This window comes from Watersipora subatra, chromosome 4 (assembly GCF_963576615.1).
Source record: "Watersipora subatra chromosome 4, tzWatSuba1.1, whole genome shotgun sequence".
NCBI classification, from domain to species: domain Eukaryota; kingdom Metazoa; phylum Bryozoa; class Gymnolaemata; order Cheilostomatida; family Watersiporidae; genus Watersipora; species Watersipora subatra.
This window is the reverse complement of record NC_088711.1, coordinates 11,234,176-11,259,651: the sequence shown is the minus strand read 5'-3', so window position 1 is coordinate 11,259,651 and position 25,476 is coordinate 11,234,176. Positions and strand designations below refer to the sequence as shown.

The 25,476-nt window shown below is 36.4% G+C and overlaps 4 protein-coding genes across 8 annotated transcripts in view; 3 read left to right on the top strand and 1 right to left on the bottom strand.

Annotated features, from left to right (window-relative positions):
- Nucleotides 1-1,086: 1,086 nt before the first annotated feature.
- LOC137393696 (transmembrane protein 70 homolog, mitochondrial-like) lies at nucleotides 1,087-6,197 on the top strand. The gene is made up of 3 exons (XM_068080347.1): nucleotides 1,087-1,168; nucleotides 2,262-2,388; nucleotides 5,022-6,197. The coding sequence occupies exons 1-3, from the start codon at nucleotides 1,112-1,114 to the stop codon at nucleotides 5,540-5,542; spliced, it is 705 nt and encodes a 234-aa protein (XP_067936448.1). The 5' UTR covers nucleotides 1,087-1,111; the 3' UTR covers nucleotides 5,543-6,197.
- Nucleotides 6,198-6,919: 722 nt separating this feature from the next.
- Nucleotides 6,920-13,029, top strand: LOC137395206 (tyrosine aminotransferase-like). Of its 4 annotated transcripts, none has more exons than XM_068082044.1 (9): nucleotides 6,920-6,964; nucleotides 7,130-7,313; nucleotides 8,536-8,640; nucleotides 9,797-9,864; nucleotides 10,129-10,287; nucleotides 10,506-10,697; nucleotides 10,819-11,100; nucleotides 11,977-12,159; nucleotides 12,569-13,029. In XM_068082044.1, exons 2-9 carry the CDS (start codon nucleotides 7,142-7,144, stop codon nucleotides 12,791-12,793), a joined length of 1,386 nt encoding a protein of 461 aa, XP_067938145.1. In that variant the 5' UTR covers nucleotides 6,920-6,964; nucleotides 7,130-7,141; the 3' UTR covers nucleotides 12,794-13,029. The 4 variants fall into 4 exon arrangements, with proteins under 4 accessions (XP_067938145.1, XP_067938148.1, XP_067938146.1 ...); XM_068082047.1 differs by lacking the exon at nucleotides 6,920-6,964 and adding an exon at nucleotides 8,061-8,171 and having other exon boundaries at nucleotides 7,183-7,313; XM_068082045.1 differs by lacking the exon at nucleotides 6,920-6,964 and having other exon boundaries at nucleotides 7,183-7,313; nucleotides 8,061-8,640.
- A 1,487-nt stretch (nucleotides 13,030-14,516) lies between these two features.
- LOC137393632 (calcium-binding protein P-like) lies at nucleotides 14,517-24,998 on the bottom strand. The gene is made up of 9 exons (XM_068080270.1): nucleotides 24,937-24,998; nucleotides 23,700-23,870; nucleotides 23,169-23,239; nucleotides 22,430-22,538; nucleotides 19,077-19,460; nucleotides 18,012-18,101; nucleotides 16,830-16,939; nucleotides 15,940-16,077; nucleotides 14,517-15,096 (listed from the first exon to the last, which is right to left on the bottom strand). Exons 2-9 carry the CDS (start codon nucleotides 23,855-23,857, stop codon nucleotides 14,933-14,935), a joined length of 1,224 nt encoding a protein of 407 aa, XP_067936371.1. The 5' UTR covers nucleotides 23,858-23,870; nucleotides 24,937-24,998; the 3' UTR covers nucleotides 14,517-14,932.
- Nucleotides 24,999-25,142: 144 nt separating this feature from the next.
- Nucleotides 25,143-25,476, top strand: part of LOC137393010 (mediator of RNA polymerase II transcription subunit 25-like) — a 47,740-nt gene continuing 47,406 nt past the window's right edge. For both annotated transcript variants that reach the window (XM_068079388.1, XM_068079387.1), the window contains exon 1: nucleotides 25,143-25,198. The gene's annotated coding sequence lies outside the window, so the exon portion shown is untranslated. The remainder of the gene's footprint in view (nucleotides 25,199-25,476) is intronic.

The window sequence follows — 25,476 nt, the reverse complement described above, 5'->3', positions numbered from 1 at the left end:
CAGCTGCTCAACCTACTCAATGAGTCAAGACTATTTTTGAAGTTTTCAAGGAGTAACTGAATGGGTTCAAACCGACTTCAGGAAAGCAACATTGTTCCAGCTTCTTTTGTCTTATTGCTACGTAATTTAATTAGTTGTTTTCTGCAAACTCATGCTATCAAAAATCAGCTATTTAAAAAAATCCATTGAATCTTACCAAAGCTTACAACATCAAAACCTTTGGGTCAATTGATGTATCGCTACTTTCCAAATCGACAAAGTCTAGTTCATTCTAGTAATTATATATGTTCGCATCAGTATCTCACTCTTTTAGCTTATCTGGTGCCATTAGTAAGGCTAAAGAAGGCAAGCATTAGAAGCAGCAACTTGGCATTTAGTTTATTTTTAGAATAAGCCAAGTTATGCTAAGTAACACAGTAGTGTGTTGTGAGTTCGTGTGTGCGGGTGTGTGAGTATTGTAAATGCGCAGGTGGAAAAAATGACAGAGGGGATACAAGCTGATCTGACAAGCAGGTTTTAGTGAGAATCCTGCTCCTTGGCAACCTTAAGTTATTTACTCCGATACCTGTAGGAGCATCTAGTTGCAGTGAAAACAGTAGTTTCTGAAAAAACAGTGATTCCTGCAACAGCAGGGGTTCCTGCGAGAGCAATAGTGTCTATATGAGCAGCCAAATATTTGCAATAGCAGTAAGTCACTCGCATAAATAAAGTTCAATTCCTCAATCCACAGGTACGTGGTAAACAACCTGTGTTTGTTAGATTTCAAAAAAATGAGGTGCTAAAGTCATTTAGTTAGGTGTTGTCTCTTATAGCGGGCATCATTACTTGCGATCGTGTGTGTGTGCGCGCGCGCGCGCATTACTCAGTACTTGTACAAACCGTTCATCGGCGTGGAAATATTTATTCTTCTAGGCTAGCTATTTTATTTGAATCTAAAACTGAACAAATTTCCACTAAGCATAGGCAACTCCAATTTGTTTCTGAAATCTTTAGGGTATTCAAAGCATATTACATTGGTTCAGGTAAACCCAGGCCTACTATCAGTTTGCAGTTTTCTAGAATCTTCAACTTTGTTTGCTATTTTATAGATTGATCACGGCTTGTTATTGAGATGTGGACTAAGCGTATATCCTATTTGACCAGGAGAAGTCTGCGATTTCTCAATCAGGTACAGATGTGATACTAGTTGTGATACTAGTTGTGATTTGCTTGTGCCTAGAAAACCGGTTTCTTATTATAGATATCAGAAAGGTAGTTGAGCTTTACATGGTATTACATTATATTCATCACTCTGACATATCCTTAATTTGTTCACTAATAAAGTAATTTTTCACCGGGACATAATTAAATATTCGGTAAAACCTAATATTTGACAAGGCGCATTTAAATTGTGGTAACATTGAGCCACAAGGTCTATCAAAGTATTTTGAAACCAACTTAATCAGCACAAGACTCTACATCAGCTGGTGTCATAAGAAGGACTACAAGTGTGTTGCAGATTGAGTTCGGACCCTTTCTCGGGCCTTTTCGTTGCTACCCTGAACATATTCCAAGTCGGTTGAGTTAACATTATTATTATAGTTATGGCATTTTCACTGCTAAAAATTAAATAATCTCTCTGTAGTATAAATTTTTAACAGATGATCATCAAAATTCCTTTGATCTAACATTAATGAAACTTATGTAGCTGAAATGCGTCTGACACGGCTGATAATTTTGAAGGAGAAATCGCGATGAAAAATAGTTTTTGCAAAGCGAAACTAAGTTAAGGGTGGGCTGTAAACATAATTTCTATTGGCTGAATGCGGGTAGATGATTGTTTTCTTTTGTTTAATTGCAAATATGATCGGCTAATTAATTAATTATCCAGTAATCAGAAACTTTTGCTACGAAATCTACTGAAGCCGTGCCACCGGGCTTTTGGCCATACGCAACCCCTGTGCCTGCAAGCCGTACTACACCACACGGGCTTAGTAGGCGGTTAAGTAGGATCATTTCATGACATTAGTCAAGTCTATAAATAGGGTTTGTTTCTTTTGATAGCGCAGCCTTCAAGTTTTTTATAGAAAATGTTTGAACTAAGCATACTTTTACAAATTTGAAGGACGTGCAAACTTTGCAAAAAATTGTTTCTTTGCAGGCTGTGAAGTGTCATTATAACTCTTTGTGGCAGAGAAAGCTGAGTATTTTTAAATGCAAATCTACTTTATGATGATTTTGTATATCTGTTAAAATCATTGCTTATTTGTACAATTTTACAGGAACTGGGAAAAAACAAGTCGCTCAGTAGCTTTTGCGGATGCAAAAAATCGAATAACTTAAACATTGGGCGTTATGGAAGTATGGTACCTGCAAATTTCTCTCAATCTGCTTTAGAATTACAAAAAGGTGAGAATTTACAGCGAATATTCTTTAAAAATATGATTTTTCATTAGTTTGTGGAAGATTTTGGCAATGGAAAATTTTCTGTTTTATAACAACAAAAATTTGATCCAATTTTTTGATTTAAGCGGCGCCAGAATGTTTATGATTGATACGGTATCTATATTTGATATATTTGGTCAGTAGATTATATTATTCTGGAGCGATTGCCAATAAGTCGTTGGCTTCTCTGCCAACAGCTTGGCTCCAAAGATATTTACTGCTTTGTGTCATTTTTAACGACAAAAATATTTAAATTAATATTTATAAAATAAGGATTTATTTCACTACCGCTGATTTTTTAAAGTTTAGGAATTCAATTTGTTGTTGCGTGCAAAGCTCCCAAACAGTTGGATTCTACATCATAGTAGCTTTTGAGATTCTGAAACACATTTCAATACATATTATTGCGTAGAAATAAGGTTTTATTATTGGACAGTCTATAAGAAGTACATTTGTGAGGACTGAAGTCATCTAGGTAAGATTTTGAAAGAATAGAAAAGTTTGATTTAATCTGATAGTCTACCATTTATAGGAGTTTTGAATTATTATTATTGTTATGAATTATTGCGTAATTGTAAGAAATTGTTTGACAGACAATTCAAAGGAACCTCACCTTCATTTTTCTTGATTGTAAATAAATTCATTTTTAAAATGCTATGTAAGATGCTGTAGTAATAAGACCGTTTCAGTGTTATTACTGCAGCATCAATCTTGTTTTCAATCTTGAAAACAAGATTGCTTTCAGATCTTCAGCCTGTATTCCTCTGGCATACTCTTAGTTGGCTGGTGATATGCTTTAGCAATCACTGGCAATCGTTGAGCTTCAAACAAACCCACAAAGTTGCAGGTTTCTTCTGAGCTCTGCTTTCTACAAAATGCAATCGACACTAATTAGATAATTTACGAGCGAATCTAATAACAAGCTTTTAGCATTTACTAAACTTCTGTTATATAGCAAGCGTTATATAACAAGCATTATATAGCAAGCGTTATATAGCAAGTGTTATATAACAAGTGTTATATAGCAAGCATTACATAGCAAGCATTATATAGCAAGCGTTATATAACAAGCGATTAGCTATCATCTACATTAATAAAGCCCACCATGTCATCGTGTGAAGTTTTGTTGAAATCGGTCCATAAATGTGAAAATGCAGTATTTACCGAGACTAGCAGGCACATTCACATTGGTAAGTGGTAAACCTGCATTGTTTAAACACAGCTATTTAGGTGCAAACGGTTACGATGATCTCTGTCAATAATATTGTTAGTTTAGACTAGAACATCAGATACCAATTAACTCAGTTGACTCTGCATATTCATAAGCATTCATTTAAGTGTTATGTAATACTTTTATGATAATAGTACTTGTCTTTCAACTTAGATATCAGCATTGCTAAAGTTTCCCATAACCCTTATATGAGCTCAAATTGTTGAGCTCAAGCCGCTCTTATAGGCTAATTACATATATTCATCTTTTATAACTTTTAATCTATATGTACTTAAAGGTTGACTTGCAACAAAATTCACATTACAGTTATTTGATATGAAAAGATTTACCTTGTCTTACTCTGCTGTGTTGTAGGTGCAAAATATGTGGAAATGTGATTACAAGCTCTTAAAAGCTCAAAAACGAACAGTTAATCGCAGCCACACGAGACCGCTGTAGTTTGGATTCTCTTTCCAAAACGGCTCAAATGGAACATAATTGTGAGAGATGGTTTCTGTTTACACTTTCATGCAACCTTATTCGTTGAAATAGTTTCACAAATATACTTCACGCATTCAATAAAACCATGTCTATTGTTTTACGCGTCTGTTTTATCGTCATTGTAATGCTGTCATTTTTAGCAGTGATATTTTATAACTTACCGTAAAAATTCATTTAACGTTTTAACCTTACCTCGAAGGAGTACATATCATTGTCTGATAATCATGACGAGCCTGTTGGTCACCTGTGATAATCGAAAACTGCTGCAGAAATTATTTGCGAAGTATTGGGTCACATGATCAGATTACGACTTGCCGATTAGACCAGGCCGAAACAAAACTGTAAAGTAGCGAGCATCTATATTTGATACGGGGTCATCGGTAAAACCCGAAGTGTTTGTCATAAACTAGTACTACGATAAGTTTTATATTGAGCTTTTTATTGGCCTTTCATTTCATGTGATAACATACGTGACAAGACGATAACCAAATTTCGTGGTTACGTCATCGAAATAAAGAGATTCCAATCTACGGCGGCTTTTCGTTTTTGAGCTTTTAAGTGCTTGTAATCACGTTTCAACATATTTGGCACCTACAACACAACAGAGTAAGACATGGTGAATCTTTTGATACCAAATAACTGTAATGTGAATTTTGTTGCAAGTCAACCTTTAACATTTCATATAATAGTAGTGTTTGAATTATTCTCTAATAATATTTTTCTATCTGATTGTTTGGAATTTCTATTTTAACTTGTAATATAGGTTTTGCAATTTTATTGTCAACTTGTCTACCGATATGTTATGTTTTACTTTAGATTCGATAAAGCTTTTCCATTATTTTCTTTGTTCACCCTGCGAATTTAGATTTCAACTGCACTTTTGTAGCTGAGCCCAGTTCTGATAAGAGTTCACGGTCAAAGGAAGATATAGGTCAACTCGTGTACACCGGCAGCATTAACAAAGGTGTATATATCGCCAAATATTTCTCTCTCAGTAGCAGCGCTATAGGCATATGCTTGCAGCCATGGATATTATCTGAGATGGCGACTGGGTCTTTAGCTTTCAAAATGGCAATGGTTACCGCTACCGGATTGTTCGTTTTCTGCACACCCTTTCTGCTGCATTTCCTATGCAAGCGCTATGTCACGCAGATGTACTATAACAAAGAAAGCAGAACATTTACAGTGTCTCGACTTAATTTCCTTGCTCAGGCTAAGAGATTCTCATTTACACCAGAGGAAATTAAGGAGAGCCTTCCGAATCCACTCAGTAACTATGAGGTTCGCAAGCAAGCCTTCCTTCTGGACACCGAGGCTTTGAAAGAGACGGATCTCGACGCTTATATCGTGTTTATGAAATATGATGAACCACTTGATATCAACAAATATGCATCCAAAGAGGACTAACTCTAGTTCAGCTAGTGCTCGCGTCAAATGAAAACTCTTGTTCTGGAGGTTACTTTACTGATTCTTTCTATAGCCTTTAGATGTTTAAACTAATACTGTCATTTGGCTGGTATCGAAGATACCGGAAAATCTGTGGATATTTGCCAGATCAGGGTATAAGAAATCATTTAGAAGCATACTTTGCAAAAACAGATAGAGTATATCGCTGAAGTAGTTTTTTGAACATCTATCACACTGTATTACACCTCGGCATTGCTGTATGTACCATTTTTGTGGCAAGGTTCTTTAGAGTTGTCTATTCCTTATTCATGTCTAGTTTATTGTTTAGTTTTGGCAGATTGTTTTAGCAGTTTTCTTACAGTAGCCTAACATCTTTTATTGTTGCTCTTAATATTTTTGCTGATTGTCTTTAAGAGTTTTGCGTGTTCAAGATTTCAAGAGATATATTATGCAAATTTGCATTTTTCATAAACCGACATTAGATTTGTTACAGTTAAGTCATAATTTAAAATGGCCATTATAGATTACTTCGTGATATATTGAATACAAATAAGGGAGCCACCTCACACCCTTAGTCAAGTATCTAATGCATATGTATGAACAAGGATTTTGATTAGTTACCCCGTGATAAGTGCCAATATAACTCCAGTCTGAATCTTTCCAGCGTTGGTGTATGGAAATATTTGAACCTGGATTTGTCTACTCCATGAGCTGATTGTAGCTATTGGATTTTGAAGGTTACATGCTCATCAGCGATACGCAGATGCGATCATATTTGGTTGGTTCGTTTGTAACACACCCTAGATGGTATTTCACAGATTTACCGAGTCTAGATGTTGCACAATGGTTTTCTTTGCCAGAAATCAAATGCTAGAAAAATTTATTGAGGCTATTTTTGGTAACATCATGACTTGACGATGGATGAGCTTTTTCACTGAATAATAATGAGACACTTTGTTTTTGAGATTCTCTTACTAAATCAACCAATTAGCATATTCACTTGCATCTTTCAAATATTTTAGCCGGTACAGTGTTACTCAACCATACATCGTGTTGGAGAGCTAGGGCGCTCGTCCCAAACATTGTTACCAGGTTTATAGATGTCTTAGATGTTTAAAAATCCTTGTCCAATGTGGCTAGGAATATTCTGGCACTATCCTTAAAGCTGTCTGTTTTGTTTTGACATAGAATATCAATGAAACACATGATTTGCATGTTAGCAAATGGTATTGATTATGTTGACGTGGCTGGGCAGCACCCACCAATCATAACGCAGGAACTGCGCACACCTTAGTTTCACCCAATCAAATCATAATGGTGCCATTTCGATATGACTGGAGTATAAATGGTTGTTGGCGGTTAGCTTTAGCCTATTCTGCTGCAAGCATTCAGCTCATTCAATAACAGCCTAGCAACCTTAAGGTAAGTGAAAGTCCAGCTATTCTACTAGCATACAATTCCCTTGTAATAATCGATATACATTGTTGACTCAGTGAATATGTCGGGATTGTATTATCGCGCATGTGTAAGGAATGGATTAAACAGAAATCTTCAATATAATATGTATTTTCTTCGAACAAATTTCAGCATTTAACCAAAATGAACAGCAACAATAACAATGGTGTTGAGAATGGCGCATCATTCGATGACTCCGCCTGGAAGATCAAGCCGAGTGTAATGGCAAGCAATGTGGTGAACCCGATCAGAAGGATTGTAGATGGCATGAAAATTACTCCAAATCCTGAGAAAGAACTTATTCGTCTCACCATAGGTAAGGAAACAACAAAACTAGTGTCTTCCAATATTGTTTACAGAAATAAGTGCACTTCTAGTGAAACCTATCAGTTACGAATAGAATTTTCTGTAGTCTAATATTCTTGTTGATGATCTTCTAAGTGAGAAAACCTGTGATGGCTAAACAGATGTCCTCTGCTAGCGCCTGGTAGCTTTGACATACTTTATCATGTTTTGCTACATACACCCTTGTTCAATTTTCATAGCGTTGCAGTACTGGCTTGTTTTGAATATTTACTGGTATCCCTCTCTCTTTCCTTTGAATACACTTATCTACCAACTGCTGATGAAATGATTGTGTTGCATCATCTTTCTCACCACATTGTAACTGTCATATGACCCGCTTGTCATTGTGGTTTTGTTTCAAATTCATCATAGATGTAAGCTGAGTTTGCCAATTTGCTTATTTATTTCTTCAAATTACGCATTCTTATTTTAGACTGTGTTGTGTTATTTCCACATCTGTTTCCTAATTCCTTTCGCAAATATTTTACTTGTGTTTCAGGATATTATCTCTTTAGTTATACATTCTAAATGCTATACATGATTGATTCAAGTACTCATGATTATTATATATATGTTATTATTAATATATTATATATATTATATTATGTTTTATTGATTGTTCCACTTGTAACTTCTTTGTTGTTTTTAACAATGTTCGTGTTCTGTGGCAACAAGTTTTAGTTTGCGTGTGGGTTTGTTTTCAAACTTTGTATTTTAGTACTAAGATGAAATGTTTTGCTGATGGCAAGCAAAACAATGATAGCTTCATTGATAAAATCGTAGCGGACTCCTTATTTGGTGGTTCCTCAACGAGACCGTATACCAACACGTAAGCTGCACTCTGCATGTCCTATGCACTTCTATAGTAAGGCTAATTATACCTAGTAGTATCGCCATTGCTCCCTTTCTTGTTCAATAGATTTTTACAGCAACGCTGACCTTCCAGCAGCGAAACCCTGCTGCTACTAACTCACATGATTTGCTGATTGGATAGCCTAGCTATGGCCTTAAATGTTACGTAACTGCTTTCCTGCTAATCACTGATGAACTGTCCCTGAGTAGAGTCAAATGATGTGATTTATTGGTAGCGAAACCATGCTACCCTCGTCATCTTGGTATGTATCTTTACAGGTCCAGACATCTTGATCTCGGCCAGCCATCCCGCTTTGATTAATTCTTCTATTGTTTTATAGGTGATCCGTCAGTGTTTGGCAACCTGGATCCTTCAGTCGAATGCATCAATGCTGTAGCAGAAGCCACCAAGAGTGGAAAGTTTAATGGCTATCCAGCATCCATGGGTGAGTTTCATTTTTAGCACCTGTTATGCATTGTCAGTTGCCTAGCCGTTTTCCTCACAAAGCTAAGCAGTGTCAAAGTGGCTGTTAATAAAGATTTGCTACAGCCACTCAGATAATGGGGGGGGGGGTCATTTCCATTGGTATGCCATTTCCATGGTATAAATAAATAACTTCTATTCTGTTATTGTTAATAAATACATTCATCATTTAATGACAATGCCTTGAGGATTGCTTACTTCACTTTTGTGTTTAAACATCACAGCCAACAATAGCTATTGTATTTGAGTGTAGTCTTGGTCTCACTGATCGGCAGAGCACATCCCCTGACCCCCCCTTCCTTTTCAGGAGATTTGGTTTTGTGGTTTTATTACAATGCTATTCTGTTTTTGCATCAGCCAAATACATTTCAAGAAGGCATAACAAATTCAAATGGTACACATTTTTAAAAACATTTAGAGGCAAGCAATTTGTTTTTGTTTTTTTAATTTCATTGCCCACAGTTACGTTATATCTGATGTTTTCATAAAATTTTTCTATAGCTGGTAAATATTATTTAGTCACTTGATAAACATTTGCCGAGCACCAATTGCGGGAGCTTTGATACTGAATCAAACTTTTTGATCGACAGTTTACTAAAGAACTTTAGGCTATTATACTTGTGGCTCTCCTCTAATAACATTATTTCGAAAGTCAGCAAAGCTTTCAAATAATAAGTTTGAAATCATTTCATATTAGAACAGGTTCGCATATTCTGTTCTATGTATTATATCTTATTAATGCAAAATAAAAATGTGGAACAAATAAATAGTCATTTATTTTAATATTTTGTCAAGTATGTGTAGATGGGCTTATCTAAAAGATGTTTTAATTGGCCAGAAGCACTTTTATGTACCTGTGAGTAGGCTGTCAGTCAAAGAAGACAAGTGAAAGAGTGACAAGTTGTCACACCTCCTTCAACTCACCTCGTTACTGATTACTATTACTCTTTGCTATTTCCTGAAATTTATTTGTTATTAGTGTGTGAGTTAGTGTGAATCCTGAACTCTTCAAGCCTTTGTTTTGTGTTTGATGGGTTAACCAGAATAAATAAATGTATTTAATTATGACCTACTGGTTTCTTCATGGGTTTAGTTTATCGCTTAACCGCATTTTACAGGTTCAGTAGAGGCGAGGCAGGCTGTAGCGGACTACTCCTCAGCGATGGGCGTACCAGTTACAGCCCAGGTATGGTAATAGCTTAAGAATGTATCTCTTTATGTACCTTTCATCTTCTCAAAGGACTCAGGGCACTAATATGTTTTTAAGTCATGCCAAATCCATAGTTTATTCCCGTGGGTTCAGTCGAGGTTAAGCTTGACGCTCAGGCTAATTCGGAAAATAATAGGCTAAGTTTCTGGATAATTATTTAACATTCAAAAGGATGCCCTCATTGAATTAAATATATGCACCAGAAAATTCTTCATATAAACTCTGCGCCGTGTTTTGCAGGATGTTATCCTGACAAGTGGTTGCTCTCAGTCACTAGAGATCGTCATCAGTCTGTTGGCCAATCCTGGACAGAACATTCTGATTCCCCGGCCTGGGTTTCCTCTCTATACGACATTGGCTAAGAGCATCGGCGTTGAGACCAAATATTATGAACTGCAGGTAATGTTTTTTTTCCTATTATTTTTCAAACCATCTGCACCAGGTTTATGTCAAGCATCTAGAATGATAGTGTTAGGCGAGAAATATTTTTCATTTTTGAAATCTTTTCTGTATGTTTTTTACATACTTTCTTGCTTTGCATGTCGATGGTTCACTTATTCAGAGCTTATTTAATTAGTAACTTGATAATATAATTTATAATATATAATTTGTAACAGCCTGAGACAGAGTGGAGTGTGGACCTGGAGAGCCTGAGCAACAGCATCGATGAGAAAACGGCTGCTGTCATCTTCAACAATCCTTCTAACCCGTGTGGGGGCAACTTCACCCTAGAGCATATGAGGGATATCATAGACATTTGCTACGCTAACAAAATTCCCATAGTCGCTGATGAGGTCTATGAGCATGTGGTAAGGAGTTTTATCAACAGTCTAATGTAATAGTTTTTTTTAACTGACGATTCCGTTTTTTCCAATTCTTTAATCCTACATTCGATAATTAACGGTAAGCATTGTGTATGCGTTTCTGTAGGTTTACAACGGTGCCAGGTACAACTCATTCGCTGAAGTCTCGAAAACTGTTCCAGTCTTTGCTGTCAGTTCAATATCGAAGAGGTTTCTTGTGCCTGGCTGGAGACTGGGCTGGGTACTCGTCCATGACAGAATGGGAGCGATAACTCATGAGACGAGACAGAGTCTTATAGCTCTCACGCAGAGGACACTAGGCCCCAGCTCTTTGCTACAAGGAGCCCTTCCTGTCATACTTAAAAACGCTCCTCAGTCAACATTTGATCATACAAACAGATTACTAGAGGTAGGACAATGTACTAGTAGTATTATATAAAGCTACTAGCTGTGCTACCCGGCGTTGCCTGGGTAATAAAAAAGTCTTTGGACAGAAAATTGATTTGTATTTAACATATAACAACATTTCCGATTCTAACTTTTAAACTACATATCATGGGAGAAGTGTTTTGTGTAGTTGAAATAAATTAGAAAAAAATAAAAACAACTATAAAGGGTTTAAAACTTTGTCAAACGACTGTAATTTTCAAGCTATTAGCCTGGCACATTGCCAATGGAAAATTCCATAAGCAAGTAAATACCAGCTAGGCTTCTAATGCCGGTACTCTATTACCTTGCGTCAGCATCGGCCAGCTATAGCTATTCTAATAATAGCTATAGCTGGAGGGGCACGCATACATACTTTGAGAAATATGTATATAGATTCGTACTGAAACTCAATCCAGATCTACCATAAGATTCTGTTGTATACAACTTTCTGCCATTTCATTATAATCTAAAAAGTCAAAGCCAAGCACAGTGAGTGTATTACATTATGTATTGCATAAAAATCCTTGAGCAAAATGTTGTCTAATTAGCTAGAGCAAACTGGATTAAGCTCGCAGCATTTATGCTTTCTGTGCCTGTGCGGTCCATCTGACTCAACTGCTTCAGTATTAGCCTTGGGTATCTGCCAAATATATTTTTAGCTCTTGACGTAGCAGGAGGTCAGACTCCCTTAAGAGGTTCTTAACAAGCCTTTCCTCTCAACTGCGTGCTGAATTAATAAGTATTCACGGGATAATCAATAGGTTCAATCAATAAGGCTGCTGTTATTGTAATAACAGAGTTGTATTATAGTTGGGCTATAGAGCCTCAGCATAATCGTCTTACACGTGTTCTTTAGGAAAATGCTAAAACGTTCTGTGAGCTGTTGAGTCAGATGCCTGGACTCACTCCTATTAAGCCTTCCGGTGCTATGTACCTCATGGTCAAGATCGACGTCGAGTGCTTCCCTGATTTCGAGTCAGATGTTACATTTACGGAGCGACTGATGATGGAGGAGTCAGTGTTTTGTCTGCCGGCTTCAGTGAGTTGTCCTCTCACACGGCAATGCCCATAATCTCATGACAGTATTTAGGAAATGATTGCTCATAAAGTGGTTTACAACTCGCAAGTAAACACGGCCTTGAGTTCCATTTCACTCGCGAAAAATCCTGATAAGTCATTATTGCTGGACAGCCAGAGCAGGTCCTTCGATTAGTATTTCTAAAATAAAGTATATTAAAATATGCCAAAAAGAATATTAGATACACAAAATTAAATAGATCTGGTATTTTTCCTCACAGCAGACACCACTATGCAAAATCTGCAATTAGATTAGCCTATTTTAAGGCATTTTATCAAGGCGCTCTCTAGCTAGAGCGTTTGCTAGTCACACTTAGAAACACACATGTTTACAAACTATGTGTGTCCATTGTTCATCCAATTTGTTTTAGTGTTTCTCTTATCCCGGATACTTCCGGATCGTTCTATCCGTTCCAAGAGACAAAGTTGAGGAGTCTTGTGAGAGGATCTCTCAGTTTTGTCATCGACATTACTTACATGAGGTGCCGACTCCTCTTAACCAAGATGGGAACCCAATCACATATCCAACAAAAACAAAGTCCTTCAACCGAATCTCATCCAGCATCTACCTGATGACTGACCAGAAGGAACAGTAATAAACATGCAGTGCAAACATATTTTATTAATAATTTTACTTTTTTTGCATTTATACTAAATATGTTATATATGTGGACTTTGAATCTCAACTCAAACATGAAATGTGTACTGAGTGTAAAATTTTATTTCTAATCTCTAACTAGCTCATTAGCCTTCCTTCATCTTACTACCATTGTTAGTATTACTGCTATTATCCTTCTATATTTATCTCACTACCATTTCCAAATTACCAAAACTATTCACTCAATATAACCAACATTTATTTTAACTAAATATATTATTGTATATAAGGACTTGATGGTCCAATTATTATAGTTTTTATTTGCGAAATTTTTGTAAAAATTTTATTTCTGTATTAGCTATGTGGTGCATTGATTGAACAGCAAATTGTTGTTCATGTATAAGTATAAACTTTTGATTTTAAAATAATCTTTAAAAATAAATTATTTGTGGAAAATGTAACCTGGCTAAGCTATATATTAGAGCTTTGAAGAGACAACATTTGCAAATGACAGTCACCTGCATAGGAAGACAGCTAGTATGAATCCCTCTATATCCTGGATTATAGAAGGCATTAGTCTGTAAGTTTTTAATGCAGTTTGCATAAAGCATTAGCATCTGACATGTGGCACACCCATATCATACCATAGCTTTCAATGTCAGCTGCACTTGTCCCTACCGCCATACATGTTTTCTACATGAAACATGATATTCAAGTACTTTAGTCTAGTGCATGAGATAGACACCGATTTATGATCTTAAAAAATCTCTTAATCTTGACAAAAGCTGATTTATTCTCTTTATTTTACTCCCTTGATTTATTCTTCTTTAAGCTCAAATGATACCTAATGGCGAGCAAGTACTAGATCAAACGTAATGCGGCTATGAAACTAGATCAAGTAATTAAAATGAGACCCCAATATGCACAGGATGGCCTTTTAAGGCCAACTTCATTTATACTCCAATGAAGGAACATAGTTGAATAAAGTTCTAACCACAAACCTTTAGCAATCTGGCCTCACGGTGCAGAACTCTACACAAAAAAGGATTACATATCCTTATGATTAATGTGTCTGCCGTTGCCAGCTTCGATGTCTGCTCGGATGACAGGCAATGATGATGCTGACAGCTACCTTAATTCTCATTCAAGCTTCATTATACATGTAGTTGTGAATAAGAAGGAAAAAGCCACCTAAATGTGCAGCTATAGATGGCATGATGGAGCCATTGTGTTCTGCCTACGACCCTCCGATGTCTTTATGTAGCCGTTATACATTTTTTAGCCAATAATCCTATGAAAGTTTTGTTCATGTCACCATATCCGTTGACTTGCTTTCATCATGATTGTTGTAACCATACAGGATAACATTACATATAGCAGAGTTACAAATATAATTTAGCTGCAATAGGTGCTGACGTATGATGTATGATGATGCCCGGCATTGCTCCGGTAAAAAGTCTTTGCACAGAAAATTCATTTTAATTAAACATATAACAACAGTTACCATTCTAACTTTCAAACTTAATATCATGAGAAAAGTGTTTTTATGAGTGTGATCCTTATGCTTTTTATATAAATTTGAGTACAATCTCTTAATAATAATGTGAGTGTTTATAAAAAACTCTTTGTCATTAGCCTAAACATTTGTTTAAGAGAAGTTAACTCCATATGTACGCATGGTATATGTGTTGTAATCAACATAAATTACCAACCAAAATCAATACAAATTGTGATTACTTGTTTATTATAAACTATCAAGATAAAACGAATCAATTATATAAAAATATGGTTAAAATGATGCAAGGAAATCCCCAGCCATAGTACTATTGAGAGCAACTTCTTCTGCAACACTAGCTCAATGACCCAACCAAACAATTTATCCGCTCAGCAGAGCTGAAATGGGCCCTAAATACAAAAGGAATGCATTAAAGTTGAGAGACTTGTTAAAGACAATGATAATTTCCGTGGAATGTCAAACGGGTAGCTGCAGGTTTACAATAATATAATAAGGTATAAAAATGATAGTAGGAATGCGTTCATATGATGAAATGCGAGTTAACAATGTAGAAATCTATAGTAGAACTGAAGATGAATGGGGGTATATAACATGGAAATGGTTACTTTAGCAAGACGGAAACTAATGTAACATGGGAGGAACGAAGTCATTATGAACAGCTCCTATAAGAGCGATGAAGAAGATGATACCAGTAATGATGGCAGTAATAGACATCCAGAAAGTGACGCGCCCGTACAAGCCGGCTGTCGCCCAGTCTTCTTCAGTCACTGCACGCATCGTCATGCCTGAAGAAGCAACACCAGACAATTGTCAAATAATGATAGATTGTCTGTCTTATATAAGGATTAAATTTGCACATTCTTAAAACCTCTACAGATAGGGATGATTTTGAACTGGTGTAGAATCTGCTGATTTTTGCAAAATCAGAAAATGCCGATCCCCAGAATGAGAAAAGAACACTAAAATCAATTTCCAATGCATAAATAATGAAATATACAATAACAAAGCATCAATATCAGAAAGAATAAAGTGGCTTTTATCTGTCTGTCAACTGGCCAAATTAGCAGAAAACTGGCCAAATTAGCAGACAAAGTTTTGAAAAGAACAAAACATGCCAGAAACAAACTTTTGAATGAGTCTTTAATATGAATACCACCTCGCCAAATCACAAGTTAAAATCTAGCCCTCGGCACATTCATACAGTTAACACTTGGCAACAGATTGAATGCCACACTAGCTAATATGAACCAACTTGAAAAAGCATCACGCGATCTGGCAACAATTTTATAGCAAATACCAAAAACCATGCAAAAATAACCTCATTCGCATTTTTCATGTTAAATGAGGTGACAGAGAGATATCAGATGATTTATTGAAATCACTGTACTATACGTGGCAAACTAAAGGACTTAAAACTGTGGTAGACAGGGTCACACCTGTTGATGATAGCTAATCTACATATCTAACAGAGCAGATGGGCAACACAACTTGGGATAGGACTGCCCGCACATGGTCATTTGATACATGACATCACTAGTTGCCATATATAAAAACCAATAGAAATCGTTAACATTAATTCAATCTTTCCCAATACCAAAGATGAACACTAAGAAAATGGCTTGGCTTACAGGAAATGACAAGCGCTGCGAGTCCAAAAAGAGGATTGAAGAATATGGAAGCAATGACAAGTGGCATGAAATCTCTGGGCTGATTACTGTGGTTCTTTGACCAAGGTCGGGTTACAGCCAAAAAGGTGGTAGGAACACCTGCAAAAGACAGTTCTTGCTGCATAATGACATTATGAGAATCACAGCCATAACAATAGCCTATAACTATTATAATGGGTTCACATTCCTATTGCAACCATTAATTAGATAGAATATAACTTTTAGTTATTGCCCAATAGACACCAATTTAATAATAATTAGCCTACCTAGATTATAATTAAAGGTTACAAATAGGTCTCCGAAATAACCAAATAATTTAATCTGACGTAACGTAAGATATTTTTGTGAAACATCATTGTGATTATGACTAAATGTATCTTGGGTTGAACAAAGGAGGACTTATAATCCATCATTGGTAGGAAGGTCGTTTGAAAATAAAGAAATAGCTCATCAAGTTGTCCTTTGAATGACAAATGAAAAGGAATTTGATGACAAATACATAAAAACTGACTAACTAGGGAGTGATGCAAGTCTGGTAAAATGACTTCAGTATAAGTCAATGGATGTGAGATATGGACCTGATGTCCATCTTTAAACTCCAGAATTAAAACCAGTTCTGTCACAATAGAAATAACACGGGACGAGACTAACCAAGCAACTTTATTGCTTATGCTAACTTTTAGCATGTATTTCAATATGATATGTGCCTATTGAAAGCTTTTCTAACCAAATAAACCATCTTTTGCAAAGACTATTGCAAGCTTCACCTGTGAAACTCGGAGTTGCTTACCTTTTCCATTATGCAAAGAGAGGAGGAAACTCTGTTTCACTGTGCCAAAAACTTGACATACCTTTGCTTTTGAGTTTTTTAGTTTTAACGACTGCATCAGTGTACACATTGTAATATCCTCCGTCTCTTGTCACCGACTTCTGCTTGTACTGCTTGTTAGCCCAACCTCTTCTGCTCAAACAGCAAGTTACATGTAGAGCAAAAACTGATGGCACAAAAAATAGTTGTCCACTGCGTGAACACTTTCAGCCTCGATTGCATAAAATATGCTGTGCTGTTGACTTCCACATCTCATGATGGCTGTACATATACATCTAAACAGCCTCAATACGATGTAAAAATGCTACTTTTTGAAAGGCTCTAAAGCTCCCTATTGACAAGAGTTTTTGTCGGAATGCTAAATGCCTGTTTTTCGAATATGATGCCTTTTAGCGACTAAGTTCAGGTCTCAATGTCAAATTTCATGTGTTCAACTGAATTCGGCTTTTTAAATTATACATATCACTCAATATCCGTAAGACAAGGAGGATTATGTCAGAAATGAGCAAAAGTATAATGAAAAGGAATGAATGATTTTATCGTTAAATGAGTGAGAGTCTGATAAGCTCGTTCGTGTTTTATCAAGGCATTAGATTGGATCAAATCTTGCAAAGTCTATAAATAAGCATGGCGGGTTTTAAATAAGTTATGTATACAATACCGTAAAGAATTGCAAGATGTTGTAATTGTGGTTAGACAAATTAGCTCAGAAAAATAATTTTTTTCAGTTGCACATCCATAGCAAATAAAGCTGTGTTAATTCCGTGGTACTACAGGCCTTCAAAAGATGACAGTTGTGGTCGTCTCTAAAGCTACACACCAGTATGATAGGATCTATGATAGGATCGGCAATACCCTTAGCCGTCCAGCAATGCACTTAAAACTCGTTCATGCGGTGAGATAACTTTTTAATTCACAGTAATAAAGGCAGTGTTAATGCACTATGCACTCGCAGCACCATCGCTAGCCATCTATAGAGTGCAGGTCAGTTAATACCATGAAAATGTTAACATGATATCGTTAGGGAAACCATGAAAGACTCCAGAATGAAATATCTCCTTTCAGACATGGATGTCAAGGAACAAAGGCAAATTGATGAATATGAATATGGCTATATGGGCACTGACACCCTCTCACTGTATTAGTAAAACGTCATTGTAGTTCCCGGTCACAGAAATAACTAATACAATTAGCAAAAACCTACCCATATTGCTGGTGCCCGTAATAGTTCTTGGTAGGAGGACCACGTGGAACGTACTGTGAACCTGACTGTGAAGGGGCTGTACTTCGGCCCCTAAAACGAAGGATGATTATTAGCTTAGACTACAGCACAGCAGCAAAACTCATGGTGCAGAAGCTACAAAACATTAATGCATTAACGTGCATTAATGAGAAAATAAATGAGCCAAATTTGCAACGAGCCAACAAATTAGTTTGTTGTGATAAAAAGCGCTATTTCATCACAAACTAGCGTTGTTATTGTGCTTTTTTGAGCTCATTTTTCTCGGTGTTCGACCTATTAAACATCCTGTAACAAACTACGAGCAATGTTAAATAGCTTATCTACCTTTCATAAAAGATTGAGATTATTTTGAAGGCTAAATTTAGAAAATAACGGGTTTTAAGACACCCATCTCTATCATTCTAAATCGGACTAACCATCCCCAACTTCCGTTCCTAAAAAGCTAACATACGTCACATACTTATGGGCGGAGTTTGTTGTGCCGATTGTGTTGTTTTCGAGACCGATATTGAAACGTTGTAAAAAAGCCTTCATGACTTTAAAAGTTAGTGGACCAATCTTTATTTTGAGTACAAAATCGGAATCAGCGTGTCTGATTTACCTAGATACAACGATAAAAGTTGTATGCGACAATTATGGTTTACGAAAGATGACTGGTTTAGATAATCAGAATGGTGGTGATAAGCAATGAGTGTGACATAATATAGCATGAGAGCACTCCAACAATATAGTATGAGAGCCCAACATAGTATGAAAGCATTCCAACAATCAAAATAGACTGACAGAAGACAAATGTTTCATCGGATCAGAATATGCTAATCTATTGCTACCAGCAAATCTTATGGCTAATGGTCTATTGTCATCAAAAGTGGTTTTGTTTTCAAGAGTGGATAACTCTTCTTTTGTACATTTATCATGTCACTCTACTTTAGCTTTTCACTTAACAAATAACAACAATCATTTAAATCACAAGACCTCCCTACATCTGCAGTGGCACAAAATTATGCACAGATGAGTCTATCTTACCCAGTCTGATACATTGGTTGATAACCTGAAGTCGACGAGGGTCCCCTAGGCCTGCCTCCTTGGGGAGCATAGCCCTGTGCAGCATATCCACCTTGAGATTGAGTGTAGCCACTCTGAGATGGAGCGTAGCCACTCTGAGATGGAGCGTAGCCACTCTGAGATGGAGCGTAGCCCCCTTGCGGAGGAGCATATCCGCCCTGTGAAGGAGCGTATCCACTCTGTGAAGCTGCATATCCACTCTGTGAAGGGGCATACCCACTCTGTGAAGGGGCATATCCACTCTGTGAAGGGGCATATCCTGAAGGAGCATATCTACCTTGTGGGGGGACTTGGCTCCTTGGAACAGCTGCTCCTACCTCCAAGTATCTGGCAGGAGACTGAGACCTAGGAGGCACACAAACAAGTAGTCACTATGGTTGCCAAACAATGAGAATAAACATAACAAATAACTTTGAAACCCCTCCAGGCACCCAAGTAGAGTCTGTAACTAGTAATGATACTTGAAACATGTGATAATAAACTAATGCTGCTGTACGCTGGCCCGCATATCTCGAGACCTACTTGAAGTGAACTTTGCCCCCTATAATAATAGAAGCTTGCTGCCGGCTCAAGACCCTATGATAGGTGCTGGTGATGGTCATGCTAGGTGAAACATACACATAAATAAACTTTCCAAATGTTGGCTAACTTGCAGAAAAATTTTAGGCTGTTTAGAATGTTCATATCCAAACCTCTATTAAAATTGCATGAAATTGAAAATACACATGTTGCAATGCGATATCCACTTTTTGTAAAAACGATTTTTATAGAGCTATGATAACCTGCCGTGAACCATTTTTTGAATAAATGTTTTGCAGCCAAACTTGCTACTAAATCTAACAATAAACAACCATGTATTGAAAGGTAACATTAAAAAGTGAATGACACTCCACATCAATTAAAACAGCCATGTTCTCCGTTGAGGTTGAAGTTGTCTCTCCTCTGAGACTGCAAACTAAATTGTTTAATAGTATCAGTGCTATAGCCAGTCACCTGGGTCACTGTAGCTTGCTCGTTAAAACTAAATATCATTGTTTTATAGTTATTTCATTGATAATGTATTACACTTTGGATCCTGAACATACACAAATGTTGTTTAGAGTTGTAAAACTAGTAAGCGAACATGACATGACATTATGCCGCCAATTACCAAAATTGTCGGGCAACCATAATTTAATAAACAAATGACATGCAAAAACGCTATTCGCTTCATAAATCGAGTGCTGTATTCAAATTTGTTATTTTTAGCAATATGGCCAATCCGCAGGTTAGTGATCTCGGTACTTCAATATCACTCTAGCAGAGTTCTTCGCCCCAAACTTATGCAGAATTATGCTATAAAAATGTCAGTAATCTAATAAAGTTATGCAACATCCATTGAAGTAGCTGAACAAAACGGATTACACATTGCTAAGCTGTGATATACACTGATGATATAAATTATCAAACTGAAATGAAATTCCAGAAATGAAGACTGACTAGGTATTGAAGAAAGTATTGACAAACGTCTAGCAGATGTTTAATTATTTATTAACAAACTATTATATAGAGTTTATTAAATGTTAATTACAAAGGCATTCATTTTACAAAAACAAACTCAACCTCTTCTTCACAAGCCTCAGCATGTTTATACACTACCTGTTCTAGTAACACAACCTTTACTATAATCTTCACTATAATCATCACTGTAATCTTCACTATAATCTTCACTATAATCTTCACTATAGGTAATCTCTACTATAATCTTCACTATAATCTTCACTATAATCTTCACTATAGGTAATCTTCACTACGATCTCTACTATAATCTTCACTATAATAATCTTCACTATAATAATCTCCACTATAATCTTCACCATAGATAATCTTCACTATAATAATCTCCACTATAATCTTCACTATAGGTAATCTTCACTATGATCTCTACTATAATCTTCACTATAATAATCTTCACTATAATAATCTTCACTATAATCTTCACTATAAACTTTAGTATAATCTTTACTAGAACTTTTACTATAATCTTTACTAGAAGCTTTACTATAATCTTTACTAGAACCTTTACTATAATCTACATACACAGTATATATAAATCTCAAAGTTCAGTGTCTGTCGTTCAGTGTCTGTCCAGCTATAGCAATTAAAATCTAGCAATCAAAAATCTGTATCGCAGAAGATTTGATCTTGGAACCTCCCGTTCACAATGGGACAAACTAAAGCCTGGTTTCCATATATGCCGCAAGCACTGGCGACAGCACCACAGGGCTATCAGCGGTGAAATGTGAGCCTACGCGTCAAGTACCGCCGGTAGTTGCGGGCGGTCAATGTAAGAGTTCAACTTTTGCGAAGAGCCGCAGGCAAAACCTTCCCAAAATGCACTGTACAGGTAAAGGTCAGCATTTTTGAAACAGCATGGCAAGCGAACATTTTTATGCAATTATTAGCGATACAGCTTTATGTGAACAGAAGCCGCCGAGCCTAGCGTCGCAAGTGTTTTGCTGCGCAAGATTACCGCCGGGGTCTCGCAATCGATATGGGAACCGGGCTTTAGACAGAATGCAATGGATTCATTGGGTACTACGAGTCATTATCTGGATATATGTATAGCGACATAGCGTTACGCGCAACGTCACTAAAGCTTGCTCTGACGGCCTATTAGTAAGTTTAGCAATACGGATACTAGCTTACTCAAATTAGTCAATGGCAACTACATTACCCGCCATTGTTTATAAGCTGTTTTTAATACCCATGCAACGCCGAACATTCAGCTAGTCTTTACTATAACATGAGCCGTGTCTGGCCGTAGCCACTAAAGCATTAGGAAAAAAGATGCACCATTCGATAATGAAGCCAGAATAAGCAGATTTCAGGCCAAGCACGCTACCACCTGCATTACTCAACCACCTTTCCACATCTAAGAATAATTGTGCACATACTTATTACATAGCACGATCTCACACTGCACACAAGAATGCCAACATACTAGTTGCTATAAAATTATCCTAGTTTTCAAAATCTTTGTCGACTTATTATGACACAATTTCATGACAAACAGCATGAAACAACACTGTCTTATATAGAAATGGGGATGAGAAAAGGCTTTAATAAAAACTTCTGTTATTAGCTGAAACTAGTATGTTTATTGTAAACCCCAAAAATTTGAGGCTAAAATAAATATAAAGGTTTCTGTATTGAAGCATCCAGAGTCACGCTAATGGTGCATGACTTGAGCATTTGAAGGTATCCTTATATTTTGAGCGTATCCATGTGAAACCTTTTTTCTTTTTATGAAGCACAAATGTTTCCGACTTTACCTAGAAGCTTGGCGAGGCTGCCCGTCGTATCTAGGTCCGGCATCAACACTGCCAACATTGCTCGTAGGAGAATGACTCCTGCTAGGGTAGTACTGGTCCTGAGGTCTCTCTACAAAACAGCCCAAAGAGTTGGTGACAATTGCTATAATAGACGACTAATTGAATAAGTGCTGCAGCAAACCATATTTAGTTGCAACACAGTGCAGAGATCAAACTCAAGAGAATATTACAATGCTCCATAACAAACCATTGATCAGTAAAAATAATGTGTTATGTAAAGACGAAGAGACTAGTTTGCTTCAGTTCAGAGAATTAAAACAACAGTAAATAACAAAACACAATAAACAAAATAACAGTCTTTTACGCGACACTAACCAACAACGGCACAATAAGTAAAATAAAAATTATATATAATCGGAGGTCCACGGTTGATTTGTTATGTTCAGCAACTGGTTGAAAACTTATCTACTTCTTTTATCCAACAAAAATGTTTTTCAGCACTCTAGCAACCGGCCTTCACCAGAAAATATCAAGTTTTGCTAATTTGTCACATAATATTTATACCAACGGTGTCAAATGTTTAGATGAGAATATTTACAGGTGAATTTCGGTGCACTTGGATAAGATCACGTGTAACAAAAGTTTCATAACTTTGAGATGACTGGGATTCGTTCATAAACCAAAAAACTCTTCATAATATATTTATTTGTTGCTTACTGATTTATGTTATTTAACAAACCTTCATATCTCCTTGGGGCTAGCCGTTCTCCATACCTGTCCGTAGGAACACGACTCGTATCCTCATATTGACTAAAAATCAGTTACAATCATGGATACAAATTTTTATTCCTGACTATGAGCGGCATCAATATTTTACTAAACAGGCGACAACAGCACACAGTTTCACAAGAGCATGTGATAACAACATGCAGTTTCACATAAACAGGTGATACCAACATGCAGTGTTGAGTAACAGATTTAAAGATGATAACAACATGCAGTGCTACATTACAGGTAATAATATCATAGTTCTGTTAAATTATGTGCCTTATCCTATGGCATTGAATCAAACAATTATCTTCCTGATACAAAATACTTTGCACCAGAAATGATACTGTATGTATACCAGTATACTAATACAAAACACTTGATTTAGCATGATATCGCTTACAGAAAATACTGCAGCTGCTACCCAAACATTCATGAATATTCTTATGCTGTTATTTGTTCACTGAACAAGCTTTGGTTCAAATGAAGGAAAAACACATACCCATAAGACGGTGGAGCTCCTCGTCCTCCCCCATTAGACGCAGAGTCCTTTCTGCTCTGTGGGGTAGGTGCGCGTCTAGGTTGGGGTTGAGGTTGTCTTTTTTCTCCTTCATCTAAATCATCTCGAGAGCCATATCTGGACCCACCGTAAGAGGACATGATTGTTGGTTCACTGCAAAAAATGAAGGCTTGCAATAATTCTACTCAACAACAGCTTAACAAGAAGTTCTTGAATTTCGTGTTACTCAGTGTATAAACAAATCTAGCAACAACAGTTTACATCTAACAATAAGAGATACGGGATTTTTGCTGCGGAAATATTGATTTAATAAGCGTCTGCTACATCGTAAGTTTTTTAAATTCATTGAGTGCAGAGTTTGAGTTACCGTTTAGATTGAGCTGCGATTAGAATGACACTCTCTAAGTTACTATCATCCCCAACATCAGGTAATGACTAGAATCGTTAAAATGTGTCGCGGGTATGTATATGGGCTTATCCTGTTAAAATTGATTTTTTCATGTCAAACAATCAAGATTGAAGCAGTAAGATAGTGAAAATAATTGTTGCTAACTGTTTGATTTGTACAAGATTCTGGGTAGGCGTACATAGTCACTTTTTCTTAATTTTCTTTTTTAATAAAACGAATTATTCTTTTCTAAGACGAATTCTTTTTTAAGACAACAAATTATTAATAAAAGCAACTAAGCAGTTAAACAAAAGCAGTATCACAATCTCTAAGATTCCCCAAAACCTTGTACTAGTGCGCTTGGTAGCTCTTGTTATATGGATATTTAGGTAATTTTAAAATTAGAGAATCTTTTAATGTCTCTTTACATTCCCTGCTGGTATCTTGTTTTCGAAGTATTTCCATACAACACTCTAATACGAATAAAAAGTTTGGTGGATTCCATCATAAAGGCAACGTTTTACACAACAGTTGTGTATATCCTATTATTAGAATAGTAAAATATATTTAATTAGAACTCTCTTAGAGCAACTAGCAACACAGCTTCTTAGCAAAAAATATAATAAGAACATATTTGTTCGATATACCAGCGATCAGCCAAACATGTTTGTCTGCTTTGACCTACCTATTATGTAGGCATTCTAGGACAACATTTAGTTACATGAACTTACAAAACACGTAATAATTGAAACAACTATTATTAAACAATAAAAAGGTAAGCAAATACACCATACGTATTTCAACGACAATGCATTTTTAAACAAAACTTACAGATATATTCACGAAACTAAGTACATTTTCTCTTTGGGTCGACGGAAGTTAGCCGTCTAGTCGGTTACTCGGGAGAACTCGTAATCAACGAACATAAAACTGTCGTTAAGTCAGCCTATAGTTTCAGCACTTTGCACACGAATTTCGCACTACACTGTTGATCGCCAATCAGTTCGTACGTGCGTTGACTAAATATAGGACTAACTGTTTTTCCCCACGATTTCAGTTGATGGCGCTGCGCAGACGTAGATAGGCAAGTTTGGTCAGTCTATGCGATATACATCAAAACTTTTCTCTATTTTCGTCAGATCAGATTGTTCTCACTGAGAGCCTCTAACTCGTCACTAGATGTCAGCGCAGATATAGCATTTAATAAACGTTTGTAGACTTATACAGTGACTTGCTGCATGAAATATAATTTTATAAATGTTTCATTATAGCTGGTATTATTAATAAACAAGCATGTTATACCACATAGGCTAAAACGCTTGGCTTAATATTATTACTAATGCCCAATACTTTACCATGTTGGTTTTGCTA

Bases quoted from the DNA above. Each gene is read 5' to 3' on its own strand.
- LOC137393696 (XM_068080347.1), top strand. From the start codon at position 1,112: ATGTGGACTAAGCGTATATCCTATTTGACCAGGAGAAGTCTGCGATTT. The intron at 1,169-2,261 runs GTACAGATGTGA...ACAATTTTACAG, and splicing joins GTCTGCGATTTCTCAATCAG to GAACTGGGAAAAAACAAGTC. The intron at 2,389-5,021 runs GTGAGAATTTAC...GCACTTTTGTAG, and splicing joins TGCTTTAGAATTACAAAAAG to CTGAGCCCAGTTCTGATAAG.
- LOC137395206 (XM_068082044.1), top strand. From the start codon at position 7,142: ATGAACAGCAACAATAACAATGGTGTTGAGAATGGCGCATCATTCGAT. The intron at 8,641-9,796 runs GTGAGTTTCATT...CGCATTTTACAG, and splicing joins TGGCTATCCAGCATCCATGG to GTTCAGTAGAGGCGAGGCAG. The intron at 9,865-10,128 runs GTATGGTAATAG...CGTGTTTTGCAG, and splicing joins GCGTACCAGTTACAGCCCAG to GATGTTATCCTGACAAGTGG.
- LOC137393632 (XM_068080270.1), bottom strand. From the start codon at position 23,857: ATGTCCTCTTACGGTGGGTCCAGATATGGCTCTCGAGATGATTTAGAT. The intron at 22,539-23,168 runs GTTTGTTAAATA...GCTGTTTTGTAG, and splicing joins AGCCCCAAGGAGATATGAAG to AGAGACCTCAGGACCAGTAC. The intron at 15,097-15,939 runs GTAAGCCAAGCC...TTGCTTCTTCAG, and splicing joins CGCAGCGCTTGTCATTTCCT to GCATGACGATGCGTGCAGTG.